The sequence below is a fragment of the Labrus bergylta genome, chromosome 13, assembly GCF_963930695.1.
Source record: "Labrus bergylta chromosome 13, fLabBer1.1, whole genome shotgun sequence".
In the NCBI taxonomy this organism is placed as follows: domain Eukaryota; kingdom Metazoa; phylum Chordata; class Actinopteri; order Labriformes; family Labridae; genus Labrus; species Labrus bergylta.
The window spans coordinates 17,932,596-17,946,947 of record NC_089207.1 but is presented as its reverse complement, the minus strand read 5'-3'; the positions used below and the strand labels follow the sequence as shown (position 1 = coordinate 17,946,947).

General features: G+C 39.8%; 1 protein-coding gene across 13 annotated transcripts in view; it reads left to right on the top strand.

The window, feature by feature from the left end:
* tns1b (tensin 1b) overlaps window positions 1-14,030 on the top strand; it is a 176,601-nt gene extending 162,571 nt beyond the window's left edge. For 7 of the 13 annotated variants that reach the window (XM_065962501.1, XM_065962500.1, XM_065962506.1 and 4 more), the window contains 14 exons: window positions 1,275-1,370; window positions 1,641-1,667; window positions 2,990-3,170; window positions 3,297-4,327; window positions 4,751-4,837; window positions 6,409-6,537; window positions 6,736-6,828; window positions 7,996-8,073; window positions 9,078-9,146; window positions 9,300-9,344; window positions 9,812-9,980; window positions 10,364-10,432; window positions 10,932-10,961; window positions 11,248-14,030. In XM_065962501.1, coding sequence (XP_065818573.1) covers window positions 1,275-1,370; window positions 1,641-1,667; window positions 2,990-3,170; window positions 3,297-4,327; window positions 4,751-4,837; window positions 6,409-6,537; window positions 6,736-6,828; window positions 7,996-8,073; window positions 9,078-9,146; window positions 9,300-9,344; window positions 9,812-9,980; window positions 10,364-10,432; window positions 10,932-10,961; window positions 11,248-11,386 — 2,243 coding nt within the window. In that variant the 3' untranslated portion in view covers window positions 11,387-14,030. The remainder of the gene's footprint in view (window positions 1-1,274; window positions 1,371-1,640; window positions 1,668-2,989; window positions 3,171-3,296; window positions 4,328-4,750; window positions 4,838-6,408; window positions 6,538-6,735; window positions 6,829-7,995; window positions 8,074-9,077; window positions 9,147-9,299; window positions 9,345-9,811; window positions 9,981-10,363; window positions 10,433-10,931; window positions 10,962-11,247) is intronic. The other 6 variants (XM_065962511.1, XM_065962503.1, XM_065962508.1 and 3 more) reach the window with 4 other exon arrangements.
* Window positions 14,031-14,352: the final 322 nt, after the last annotated feature.

The window sequence follows — 14,352 nt, the reverse complement described above, 5'->3', positions numbered from 1 at the left end:
TATTTAGCAGACATATCAACAATCATTATGTGTTAGCATGGTAAAATAAAACAAAAACTACCGCTGAGGCGTATAGTGATACTATAGAAAAGTATGGGACACATTTAAATGTTGTCCAGGAAATGCCACTAATTGTTCATTCTGCAGCCAACACGAACGGCCAAGTTTGATTCCACACTACACAGAGATACAGAACATGGATCAATACAGGGATCCTCTGTGGACCATGAATAGCTAATTGCATGGTCATTTCTCCAACAATAGTGGAACATATTTATGTCTGGACCAAAGAGGTACTGGCTTGACTAGAAACAGTGAAGCACTTGCTCTTTTACACAGAGACATCGTTACAAAGTGGCAGTGCTTAAAGCACAAGAACATACATTCATTGTTGGACACTCAGCAGCTGCTGCTCTCTGTGTTGCTGTTTGGACTCCTTGTTGCTGCAACCACAGCCAGCACCCTGCCTGCCCTCTGCAGAAGTCTTCTTACACCAGCAATTTGTGTCTTGCCCTTTGATTATTTTGCAAGCAATATGTTTGTTTTTTGACTTCATACTGGAGGGGAATAAAGGAGTAGTTGGCACTGTAATGTATGACAAGAAACAACGACACAAAATGTGTCACCATTTATAAGACACATTCATAGTTGGAATGATTATAGTACTTAATGTGTCAGTAATCTGACCTGTGACAGCTGTACTCCTCATCTTTCCCTCCAGTTTTAATGTAGCAGACATTGCGTCACGGGTCCTGTCATTTTAAGAACAGTAATACATTTGGCATTGTCTGATTTAAAGGCACAAAACATTTTAAGGGTTTTAACATTTGAGGGTTTGTGATGGAGCCAAAGTCTGTGTGCAGTTTGACCCAGCTCTGCTTTGATGTTGTGTTTGACAGACACCTTGTTTTACTGATGGTAGAGTGAGGTGTTGTCCCTCTGTGATTGGTCACATGCATGTGTTGCCCCCCTCCTCAGAGCATGAGCACACCCCTCTGAACATGTTGCTCTTGTTTGTGAACCCATGTTGTATCTTTTGTCTTGACAGCTGTTTACCAGTTTAAAGATATTATAATCAAGAACTCCAGCTTTTAGATGTAAAGACAAAAGCAAACCATTTGGAAATGATTCTATATTTAAAATTTTTATGCCCTGGCATTATTTTGTGATCTTCTAAAAACAATACATAAATGTAAGACTATTATCAGGTAGCAGCTGTCAAGATGTCAGCCGTGTTTGAAGCTGTGTGGTGAAACCTGTCCCTCTCTTTTCAGGTCGGTCCCCTCCTGGTCTGGCTAAGACTCCACTGTCAGCTCTGGGTTTGAAGCCCCACAACCCAGCAGAAATCCATCTCAATCAAACAGGCTCAGGTTGGATATAACGCTCACTTCATCATAATTAGATCTTTTACTGACCACTCTGCTCACTGCGTTGTTTTTGTTTCTACTGCTGTGATTAGATGGGAGGCAACAAAAAGTGATAACACTGATATGGTCTTTAAACCCTAAGACTTTATACATGGCAGCCACACACACGCGGTCCCTCTAAAACATAATGAAACAAGTATAGAAGAAAAATTCCATCCCTCAGTTCCCTTACATTATTCTGTTTTTCTGGATTATCTTACTGATGCTCCACAGATGATGAGAGCAGTGAAGATGATGAAGGTAAGACTGCTGCTATAATGCAACAGATCCTCATTGACATTCATGTCTAAATCCCCAACATCACATTCTCGTCAGTTGTAGTCCACCAACGTATAACATAGGGCACAACCATTTCATTGCCTGTCTGGAAAAATCACCATCACTCCCACTGCTGAAAACACGATTACTGGCATTTTATTTATCTTGTTCAACTCTTTTAGCAGACATAATATTTCATTTTCTTGTTCTATTGTCTGCACTTTATCACCCTCATTGTGGCTTAGCCTTTTATTTTACATTAATTATACTCATTAGACGGCTTTGTTCAATACTTGATTCTGATTTGCCAACTTTGCATGGCAACGGTCTGATATTCCTCGACAGATTACGGCTGTATAATAAGTATAATTAACCGTTACTATGAAATGCAGATGAGTGCTAGCAAAGCCGCTTTCATCACAGAAGGACTATTTTTAGTCAAATTAATCCGGGGAAAGAAGTCCCGTTAATTTGATTTTGTTCTGTTTACTGTGGGAGATAAGAGAAAGGAAAGGATAGAAACGGAGGAAAGAGGTTAAACAAAACAGAAGCTGCAGGCTACGACAGAGGAATCTTCAAAACTAAAGATGGCACATAAAGTAAACAGAGGACATTACATGGTACGAGATAGGAAAGCATTTTAAAAGATGGTCAATAGAAAAGTAAATGTCAGCAGACTGCGACAGTGACGAGGCTCAGGGTCTGCTCTGATTCATGAGGATCTGTTCACCTTGTCTTACTCATGGTGTCTCACTTCACCATCAGTGGAAATGTTCGATTTAATGTGAGTAATAACAGCTAGCTTAGCTCATTTTATGAATGCTACACAGTTAACCGTTGCTATGGAAGCATCTTTAACAGTTGATTCCAACGGACTACATGTTTAGCAGAAGAAACAAATCATTTTTAAATCAATAAAATAATTAATTTCTTAAGCAGGTAGGTAGCCATGTAATAGGCGGGATAATGTAAGGAGGGAGGAGGGGGGGGGCAGCAGGTTGTTACTTCTGAGGAACCGCTTCAGGGTGAGACCACTCCGCTTACTTAGAACACAGGTTGGCTTATTCCTACTTTTGCATTCACTTTTATTTAGTTAACATGTTTTGTTCTTTAACATGCTGTATACATTATCTTTGATCATATTGATTGGTGTTACTAACTGAATTATTCCATAACAGACCACCCTTCTGTTATCACAAAATGTTTTATTTGTTATAAACTTCGGCTTTTTCAACCTTACAGACGAAACATTGGGTAAAGTAAATATGCGGCTCACAGTGACATTTCTTCTCTCCACCATTTAGCACCAAGAAGCTATGTAGAGTCTGTGGCAAGGTCTGCGGTGGCAGGAGGAGAGCAGCCAGCGTCTCCACAGAACGTTAGCCCACCAGGAGAGACTACAGGCCGGCAGAGAAGTCCGAGTCCGCCATCCCACACGCTGAACCCTCCTCTGTCCAGCAGCAGCCCCATCCAGAGCTCACAGGGGTGAGTCTCGTCAAAAATCATCCAGATTTTCTAGTTATATAGATTTGAATAAATGAATTCAGGCTCATGTTTTTAATGAATACTGAAAAGACATGCTCTGAATTAATGACATTTTTCTTCTTCCAGTGAGCAGCCCTCAGCAGAGAGCAATGTTAGCACTCCGTCCCAACCAACCACTGATTCAGGCTTCCGCTCCCAGGCTACAGAGAGTGCCTACCCCACTCCCACCCCTTCATATCAAGTCCTGAATACCCCGACTCCTTCCTACCTGGATTCAAGCTCTCCAACCTCTTCCTACTTGGGCACTACTACCCCTATGCTGTCCTACCTTGGCCCCAGCACCCTACTAGGGAGCTATGGGCCCTCGGATCACAGTATGCCCAACTCAGAACCCTCTCAGACAACATTCAGCCATGGAAGTCCCCTCGCACAGCACAGAACAAATATCTACAACACTGTTCAACAGCAGCACTCCAGCTCCAATCAGATTGATTCCATTTTTGGTCAGCAAGCAACACCTGCCAATGGCTTTGATGTGGGTATAGTAGGGCTAGCTGGCAGTCCCAGCCATGGTCGTTGTCCATCTCAGGGTGCACAGAGCAGCCCCGTCCACAGCAGACAGGCCTCTTTGGGACAGGGGTCTCAGCGGAGCCCAGTTCTCAGCAGACAGCCGTCCTTGGGCCATCCTATGCAGAGTAGTCCTGTGCTCAGCCGACAGCCATCTATCACACACCAACATGGAAGTCCGGTTTTGGGACATCATCCATCTGTGTCCCAGGTGTCCCAGAGAAGCCCCAGTTTGGACCGTCACCCCATGCACAGTGGTTACACCACCCCAGATGAGAGACATGGGAACCTGTCCAGACAGAGCAGCTCTTCAGGCTACCAGGGACCGCCAACTCCTTCCTTCCCTATCTCGCCTGCAGGCTACCAGGATGGAGGAATGATGGGGATGGGTGCAGGCTTCAGGCAGGGTAGTCCAGCACCAAGTTTCCAGCCCCAGCTTCCAGAGAAGCGACGGATGTCGAGTGGCGATAGACCAAATGGAGCAGTGTCCTATGGCACAATGAATGGGAAGATCATGTCCCCAATGAGTGGGGGAGGCACTCCTGGCTACTTCCACACCCTCTCTGACTTCTCTAGGTTCAATATGCCAGGTAAGGGCCTTTTTTTTTTAATCATCATGAAAACTATATTTTCTGTTTGCAATAATCATTCATATGCCCAACAAGAGCTGACTAAATCCATAGTGTCTAACAAGAGTATTAGCGACCACATGTGTTGTGCTGTTAGTTCAACTTAAGTTAAGAGCTAGCTAGAATTTAGCATGTTAGGCATACTTTCCAGGTATAAAACTCAATGTATAGTAACACAGCGTTGCCTCATCAGCAGTCTATGATGAGTGCATTTTAAATTTTAGGGGTGTAACTTCATTGTTGTAGATTGTCAGCAGTCACATTGTACTAGGTTGGATTAGCCCTTCATAGTTTTTGGAATCAAAACATAGTGTTGTTACTCCATAGACTAATGTTAAGCATTGCTGTGATATTCTGTGGCCTTCTTCCTCTTGTTTTTTTCAGATGGCAGTCCAGAGAGCAGGCTTAATGTCAAGTTTGTCCAAGACACGTCCAAGTTCTGGTACAAGCCAGACATCTCCAGGGAGCAAGGTTAGAAGCTTAAAGACTTTCCTTACATGACCATTAAACAACTGGATTTATTTTCTGGCCACTTCCACCTTGTGTTGATCAAACATACACGTCCAAAAGGATATAGACTTTCTCTATCAACGTTTTCTACTTCTGTTGTGGTTTCTTTTGTGTTTTTTGGTCATTTTGAGTCACATTTTTAAGGTTTATAGCCTACCATTTTTTAGCTCTTGTACGAAATTTGTTCAATTGCATTTCTTAAAAAAAAATACATGTTTCAACTCAGACATAATTATACTCCAATTTGTCAAACATTACCCGCCTTTATGGGTCTATAATTTTGTTTTTAATTGGAATATTCCTCTAAAACTTGTATGCAGTGGTTTTAAATGCATTTAAACAAATCGGATGATTTATATTCATGGATACAAGAGCACTCAGCACATGCATTTACCGGTATAGACGCATCTCTGAACACGTGTGTTTGGTTGTGAGGTCAGTGGCTATTGCTGCCCCATCTGTATTTGCTCATGGCCAATATTGAATTGTCTCATGTTAAATACAAGCACATGTTTCACTGCAGTGACATCACACACACAGAGAGATTACACTTAGTGCCATGTGCTCCCAGAAGAAAAGCTGCTCCATGTGTACAGAATTAGGGAACATCTGCATGTGTTGCTCGTCTCATCCATCTTCCTTCCTTAAACTATCACATGTGGACAGGCTGAGTCATTGAACTTAAACGGTGAAGTAATCAATCTAAAGCCCTTCCTCTTGAACAACAATGGAGTGTCCTAAACAACGTGTCATGTTTGAGGTTGTAGTTTTAATGGAACACAGGCTGACAGCAGTTTCTCAAACACAGATTTGGGACTTTCCTCCCTGTACTTTAGTTTGACGAAGTGATGCCTGCTGCCGGTCAGATTTTACTGTAGAACAGAGGGTCTTTGTGATCAATGCTAACCTTAGCATGTTAAGATGTTTCTCAGGTGTAGCAGATATAATTCTAAGTATATTCACCGTTTTAGTCAAGTGTGTTTACAACTTAACATCTTTCTATAAGCCTTCAACGTAAAGTTTGGGCAAGGAGTGTTTTCAGTAATTTAGTCAATATTAATAAATACTTATTAGAATTCTGACTTGATGACTGTGATGGATATGAATGTTACACAAAAGTTATTACAATTGATCCTGTGACAGAGTTCATGACAATCGATATAAAAAAGTCTGAATTTTGCTTGCAATAGACGACCAATCAGTAATGCCTCTTGTAAGATTTTCAATGAAATCATGATGTATGCATTAGCCAATAGCCAATGAAGGGCCAGTTACTACAAAAATGATCAACATCTTTACACAGCAAAGTGATGAATCAGTCTTGTTTTTCAGACTGTTTGTGATCTCAACAAATAGGCAAACAAATTATTCGGTAAATCGGGAAAAGTTATGCAACAAACATCCCTGCAAATCAGTGTTATTCTGAAATTAATTCTCAGTCAAAATAACTCAAAATTGCCCCCCCCCCCCAAACTAACCTTACCGTTATTATTCTGATCATAATAAATAACTGTTTGTCCTCTGTGTTCCAGCTATTGGCTTGCTGAGAGAGAAGGAGCCTGGGGCCTTTGTTATTCGGGACAGCCACTCTTTCAAGGGGGCTTACGGCCTGGCGATGAAGGTGGCCTCTCCCCCACCCTCTGTGCATCAGAGCAAGAAAGGTAGGGGGCATGATGGTGGTTTACCTATTTCAAAGCAGTTAGCAATGCAACAAATATTTAGTTGGACTTGCAGCACTCTTCTCTCTTACTATCTTGGTCTTTGGTCAGGGTAAAGATAGAACTTAACTTGCTAAATCTAAATAACAAAGATATGAGGTGATGTCTCCCTCATGCCTCTCCCTCTTTGTTTTGCTGTAGGTGATGTCACTAACGAGCTGGTGAGGCACTTCCTGATTGAAAGCAGCCCCAAAGGAGTGAAGCTGAAGGGTTGTCCCAATGAGCCTTACTTTGGTGAGTTGGATCCTGCTGTTTCCTTTCCTTCTGAAATACACACTCACATGTACACGGGTGGAACAGAAAAGGGAGGAAGAGTTTCAAAAGGGAAAAAGTCAAACATGACTGCTCCTCTCTGTGTGCCTGGCTGCGTGTGTGAAGGATCTGCAGCCCTCTCCAAGTTTTCGAACATGTAATTATAGTATTGACTGAAGGGATCTAAGTTCAATCTCAGTTCTCGTGACTAATTACAAAACAAGGCTGTATAACGTTTGTTTTTCTGAGCGTGCATGTGTTTGTGTATCCTCTGCTAAATCCAAGATTGGGAAAGCTGAAATCTGTTCTTCTTCTTCTTCTTCTTCTGTCCTAAATGGGGAATTTTCAGGGAATTTGACTGTTGAATAACTTCGCTCTCTATAAACATGCATTCATTAATTAGATATTAAACTATTAATCCAACCTCTTGTCAAATCATGATAACTCCTGGCTCCAAGAAATCAAGATGGCGACGACAACAATGCCAAACTCATTGCTTTCAAACAACAGTCCACAACCTATGGTGATGTCATAGAGTCTGCCTCTATAAAGTCTACTGTCTTTCATTCAAACTAAATAAACATGTGGGTTGTGGAGTAAAGAGAAAAATAAGTGATCTTTTCAGATTTAAATAGCCAAGTACATACATCAACAACAGCTAGCATAACTCACCAGAATCTGTCTTAAAAAATCTCTGACCACGGACTTCACTGAACTGAACGGTACTCTAGCTGTCAACTCTGGGTCATGTAAGATTAAAGTTCCTACAAATGAGATGATTACATGACAGAAAAAAATACTTCATTTTTTGCCTCTGCTAATGTTGAATTTATGCAAAGAACTTCAGTGTTTGAAGTCTGTTATAATTGGCTTCTTTACTTCATCATGTGACATATTGATTTATTCAAACCAACTGGGGAAAAAAAGCTATTGACACAACACACCGCTGAATTCACAGGAAATGATCTCAGGAAAGTGTTTAGCAACAATCTGAAGCAACTCTGAAAAAGTGTGAGTGAATTATCTAAATGGTGCTAAGAACAACTACGAGGCGAGTCCATCAGGAGATCACTTTGTATGTGAAATGTTCTTTAAAAGAAGAGAAACCAGATCAACACGTTCTCACTCTGTCCTGTCTTTATTCTTTAGGCTGTCTGTCTGCATTGGTCTACCAACACGCCATCACACCACTGGCCCTGCCCTGCAAACTACTCATTCCCACTACAGGTCAGTGAAGCCAAGCTGTGTTTCAGACATGGTCATTCTTTTTAAAGTGGTTCTATGTTGTTTCTACGGCTGCACAATAAATCACAATTTTATTGTTATCGCAATAAGAGCTTTCTCAATAAACTCATCACAAAGGTTTAAATTTATCTCAATAATTAAGAAATTATTTTATGCAAACAAGCAGTGCTTTCGCTCGGCATGTGTACATTTTACACGCCATTTTCAGGCAGTCCCATGAAACTCACGCTAGCTCTCAGCTAGCTTCAGAGTAATTGTTGCAAATTTAGAGGTAAAACAAACGTTTGATTTATTTTGTATTAACAAGAAGCATGTTGCATTCAGCTAAAGCTAAACCTTCTACAGATTCTTAAGTATCAGTTTATTTATCTCATTTCACATCATTTTCACAATATCAAGAAAAAACAAACAAGTATTGAGTATGGCTGGCAGTCTTTGAGCGTCTCACGACTCGATTGAGAATTGATTTTTGATTCAAAACGATTTATGATTCAAGGCTATTTATGAATGAGTACATAGTTCAGGATCTACTCCAGTCATGTATGAGACTGGCTGAATTTCTCGCTGCTCCATTTGGCATTCTACTGAGTTAAAGAGCTAGACTTAGCATTTAGCAGGGAGGGACTGATTAGCCAGGAAAAAACTATTTTTGGAAGTTATGAATCTATCTAAAATCTCAGCAGATAATTTTACATAAATAGATTTTTTCCCAGCTCTATAATTGAGTATCAAATGTTTTTCCTCATATATAGAGGGCCTAAGATAAAATATAGTTACCGTAATGTTGAAAATCATTACATTATATTGTTAATTTCCCGTATTAAAGCCTTCTCACTGGATTTGTCGGGATAACTTCCTGTATTTTTTACATCACTTTTTTCCCCAGTATCATTCAGCCGTACTTGTTTCTGTACATACAGTATAACTACATTAAGATTAACTCAAGCCAAAATGTCTAACTTCCCCCTACTCTTGTTCTTTTGCAGATCTCTTAGAGGAACAACCAGAGGTAGCGGCACCAAATCCTCTGGCAGAAAGGCTGAAACAAGGAGCAGGTAAAACATCAACTCACTCACTTATAACAATCGTAGTTTCTGAAATTTAAATTCAAGCAGAGCAGCATTTAGATATCAGGCCATAAACAATATCACTGTATCCTGACTCATCCTACTTTATCTACTCTGATGGATCACTCATACTGACAACAGACATCCCTGTTACCCCAGTGCAGAAGGCCCCTGCTGATTCCCATGGTAAACCCCAGTGCACTTTTACTTGGAAACCCTCACCTGGAATGTGCATCCCATATGTCTGTCAATCGTCTGCTTATGTTGAAACTTGCACCAATTAATAAGATAAATTATTTTTTACCCTGCAAAAACAGAATTCCTTGGAGTCTGCTTAGATTGTGTTTGTTAACAATCGTGCCCAGCTTTGTCTCCATAACAGGCAGAATATTTTATGTGGAATGATTTCAAATGGATTCGTTTCTGGAACTGTTTGACTCGAGCTTTACTCCAGACAGCATGCCCCCTGATGAGAGGAAATTAATATTCTTGCATGAACAGGACCAAATGAAGCATACATAACTTTTTTAACAAGATTAAGTTTGGGATAAATGCCTCCAGCTTGAGCTGCTCTATGGGAAATGTATCCCTCTGTTGCAATCCTGACATCTGTCCTCTTGAGATCTGACCAGTACTTCTGCTTTTATTCTCAGCATGCAATGTGCTGTACATCAACTCAGTGGAGATGGAGTCCCTGACAGGCCCCCAGGCTGTTTCTAAGGCCATATCTGAGACACTGGCTGCCACTTCTCCATCGACTGCCACCATTGTGCACTTCAAGGTGTCATCACAAGGCATCACGCTGACCGACAACCAGAGGAAGTAAGTCTCAGGCCATCTACTTATTTTGCTGCAGACAGTTTTGGATACCTTTTTTTTAGATTTGTTTTGGAAAACGTCAACACAAGACTGAATTAACTCAGAGGTTTGCAGAAATTCAAAAAGAACGAGTGATTGAGAAGACAACATGAATATCAAATGAGATGGACTAAAAAGGAAGTGTAAAAAAACAGGGCTGAAATCATAAATGTAAAATGAATGCTCATTGCTGTAATAATTGATTAATACATTGTAAGTTGCAGTGGAATTAAACATGCATTTTAAAGTTGTTGTATAGTTAAACAATTTGCTTGTGTGTTTTTTCAATGTTTTTTCAGTTGATTTATTTCGGTATCTCTCTAATCTCTTCTTTGCTACTTTTACAGGCTTTTCTTCAGACGCCACTACCCCACCAACTCTGTCACGTTCTGCGATATCGACCCTCAGGACAGGAAGTGAGTACAGAAACGTGAAAACGACCTCTTAGTTTGTTGTAGGAAACTCTGAATCAAAAAATTACAGATTACTTTAAAATCTGAGTTGCATCTTCTTTTCTTCATTAAAATTGGCACACAAAAAAAAAAAAATTAAATTAACAAACAAACCCCGGTGTTTGAGTCATGATTTCTTCTTCTTTAAAGTTTGATCAACACTGAAACTTGGAATGGGCTGTCACCTCTTATTTGAAATTCAAACATTAATTCAGAACTGAGAGAGAAAGTTTACATTCAAACTGTAATGAGATGTTTCAAACTGAGACAGATTCAAACTATCCACAGGCCATCAGTCTGTCTGAAGTAGTTTGCAGTGTGATCCAGCAGAGGGGGCTCTCAGTGTAACTTATTACTCTATAACTCATTTTTTTAAATGACCAATACTGAACTTGTGAGCGCTTTGATTTCCTCTCAGGTATCCGAAATTATTAAGCTTACGATTTTCTCCAAATCTTTACAGGTGGAGCAAACTTGAGGGAGGCTCAGCCAAGTAAGTACACCTCTGTTCATGGCACTATGGAATTCAAGGGGGGGGGGGGGGGGGAGCATCTGAGTGAGTGGGGGATATTACTGAGGGAGTCTGACATGAAATCTCTTACAAAGGTGTTGACTTCTAAACTGATTTATTATTTCCTCTGAACATTTACCTAATAATAATTGGTTATAAAGGCTCCATTTAGAGGTAAACAGATGATAAAGCAGGGTTTATTCACAGTTGAATCCTTAAACAAGGACATTTTTACTCTGGAAGTAAATCTCTAACTTTGTCTCTGCAGACTGTTTGGGTTCGTGGCACGTAAGCAGGGAAGCACAACCGACAATGTCAGCCACCTCTTCGCTGAGATGGACCCTGACCAGCCTGCCAGCGCCATCGTCAACTTTGTCACGAAGATGATCGGCTCACAGAAACGATGAAAGCCGTCAGCAAACCCCTGGCACTTTTTTAAATGCCTTTGGTTATTATCTTTCCTTTTAACCACGGACACTTACTTTCTGTTTCGGACATTTAAGCCTTCGGATCTACGCGTCACCTTATTTTTTTCCTGCTCTTTTACATTCGTCTTTGTGTCTGTGTGTGTATGTAAGCAAATGAAAGTAAAAAAAAGATGAAGTGAGTGTGCGTCTGAGTGTGTGAGCGGCTTGCATGCATGTGCTTTTTCTTCTTGGGTGGACTCCAGAACGGACCAGAGGAAGTGCAGGATGGGGAAGGGCTGTGTGTGACAATGGGACGGGAGGCGGAGCTGATCTCCCTGGCAGGGTAAATTTGTGAACAGGAAGAGGGAATGACATAGTGTGTGCAAATGTTATTTTTTTAGCAATTGTCTCATTTTTTATTTTTTGTTTAAAAGAAGAAGTCAAGTTGTGCGATGTAAAGGTGGATTGTAAATCTATCAGGCTTTTTGACTGGTCAACCAAAGATTTTAAAAAAGTAGTCAGGGCACGGATAGTGTGCCACTGTCGGAGGGTCAGAAGTATTCTTTTTGTAAAACAAATATGGCTGCTTAATCAAAAATACTGAACTGTCTCTTTTCTGTATGTACTGATACTGTAGGTCAATTCTGCACCGCTGCAGACAATGTTTGCAGCTGGTTACGTCTCTGTAAATAATCTAGATCGCTTTATGAGTAGGACTGTTATTGATAGACATTTGGTGCCTGACTTTATTTTGTAACGCAGAGCTTTTTAAGAAAAGAAGAAAAAAAAAACACACCACTCTTCCAGGCTGTCTTAAATATGAAAATAGCCAAATATAAAAAATAAGGTTGTTCTCCAAAAAAAAATTCCACAGTCCTTCCTGTTTGATGCAGTAGAGTGGCTCTAATTGCAACACATTGCTCTGTGAGAAAGTTGTCTAATAATATCATGTGAATGGAAAAGCATCGTTAAGAAAGCGTCTGGATCGTTGCATCAACAGCGTATGTTTTGTTCAGACAAGCATAGAGGAGGTTTCGCTTTGTACTCTCCGTTATTCTGCGTTTACATTATCTCACTACTGAAGGGCCTACTGTTGCTTTGTGAGGACGGGCTTTATTTAAACAACGACCGTCTAGCTAAACTGCTCTTCATTTTTCCGCATTCAACTCCTCGACCAATAGAAAGAAGCTCTTTGCGTCAGCCGGCCAAAAATGTTAACACCCACACCCTACCCAAAAGTAAGCTATTCATATAAATATACATATATAGATATATATAAAAACTTCCAAACAGTGACTTAAGATATTTATTTTTTGTTTGCTTTGTTGCTCTATGTTATCTTGTATACATGTATTATAAAGTATACATCAAATTTACTGAACGCCAGAACAAAAGGTTGCTTTTTATTCTGGCTAAAGTCAAGTGCGTTGACATATATAAAGATGTAAAGTGTGTGCATTTCAAAGTGTATCACTGTTTTTTTGAATGTTTTTTTTTTTCACAGCATTACTTCTTTGTTAACTTTCTTTGTGGAGCTTTTTTATTTGGTTGTTTGTTTTTGAAGAGAGGAGAAATATTTTGTATGAACGATTGTTATTACAAAGTCCAAATTGGAGTTTTTCTAAAGTGATGCCAACATAATTGTTGTAGTAACTTAAACCTGCCTAGAAAAGACATTGTCCAAGTTGAGCACTTATATTTTGAAGTATTATCAGTGTGTTTGAATTGTACAAAAAGGTATGGACGCTGACAGACACATTTCATGTTTTTGTGTGGAGGCAGACTTCTCATTCCCCAAAATGATCTGGTCCGATCAGTCGGTGTCTGCTGCCCCCTTGTGGTGTTTAAAGAGCATAACAAAAGGAACCACTTTCTATTCTTATACAGTGTTTTAGCTGTGAAGTCAAAGGGTAAATGTTTGACGAATTTGATCACAGAGGAAAGGAACTTTACAACTTTAATGTCGATTCATATGCTAATTTTATTTGCTTTTTTTTTGTAGTTGATTTTTAAGTCCCATCAAGGAATGTGTAATAGTATTAAAACTCGCTCCTTTATGCCTGATGCTTTATCAGCTGGCAGCATGTTGTAAACTAAATAAGAATAAATAATGGTTAGTTTAGAGGCAAACATTTTATACAGAGTACTCCTTCAAAAATAAAAAGTACAGCACTTACAGAGCTTGTATTTCTGGCTCGAATAATTCAATATTTATTAGAACGAGCTTGCATGCTCCGGTCAAATCGTTAGCTCAACATATGTACACACAGTATCCTCCAGTCATACTCTATCCAGCCCTTTCCTAAAACAATGCCACTGATGGTTATCATCAGGTTTTTGGTTTCACATGACATCAGTGTCTTGACTTGGGCTATGAGAAAAAAGAATCTATTTTTGCCTACTTAGTGCTCGATGAAAAAAAAAAACCATGAACTTCAAACTGAATGTTAATCATTTGTTTGCCAAGATGAAAACACAGAGACATCTGCCCACTTGGACAGACTGGTCCGGACTGTAGAATGAGTGAATGAGCTTCTATGCCTGTATAGAGCTTTGTCTTTTTTTTTGGTTTGCTACATTGTATGGCTTTTACTATTTCTGATGAAAAACACATTAAAAAGCAGTACAAATCAAAAAAGAACAACTTTGTTTTCATGTTCTGTCCAAAATGTATCTTGGGGTTTGTTTTATTTTGGAATTATTAGAGGCTGGGGTTCATTTTTCCATTCAGATGTTTAGCTTTGTGTCAGATTATCTTAATATTTTTATTGTAACTGACTTTAAAGCAAGAATGTGACTTTTGGAGTTTTCAGTAGTTGTCGCCCTTGAGAAACCAGCATTAAACCAACACAAACTGCTGTTTGGCCACACCTCCACTATTCTGAAGCCTCCACTCTCCTCCAGCAACACACCTCCAAACCCTCTCGGCTTAAAGGAGTTATCAATTAGAACGCACCATAATTAAG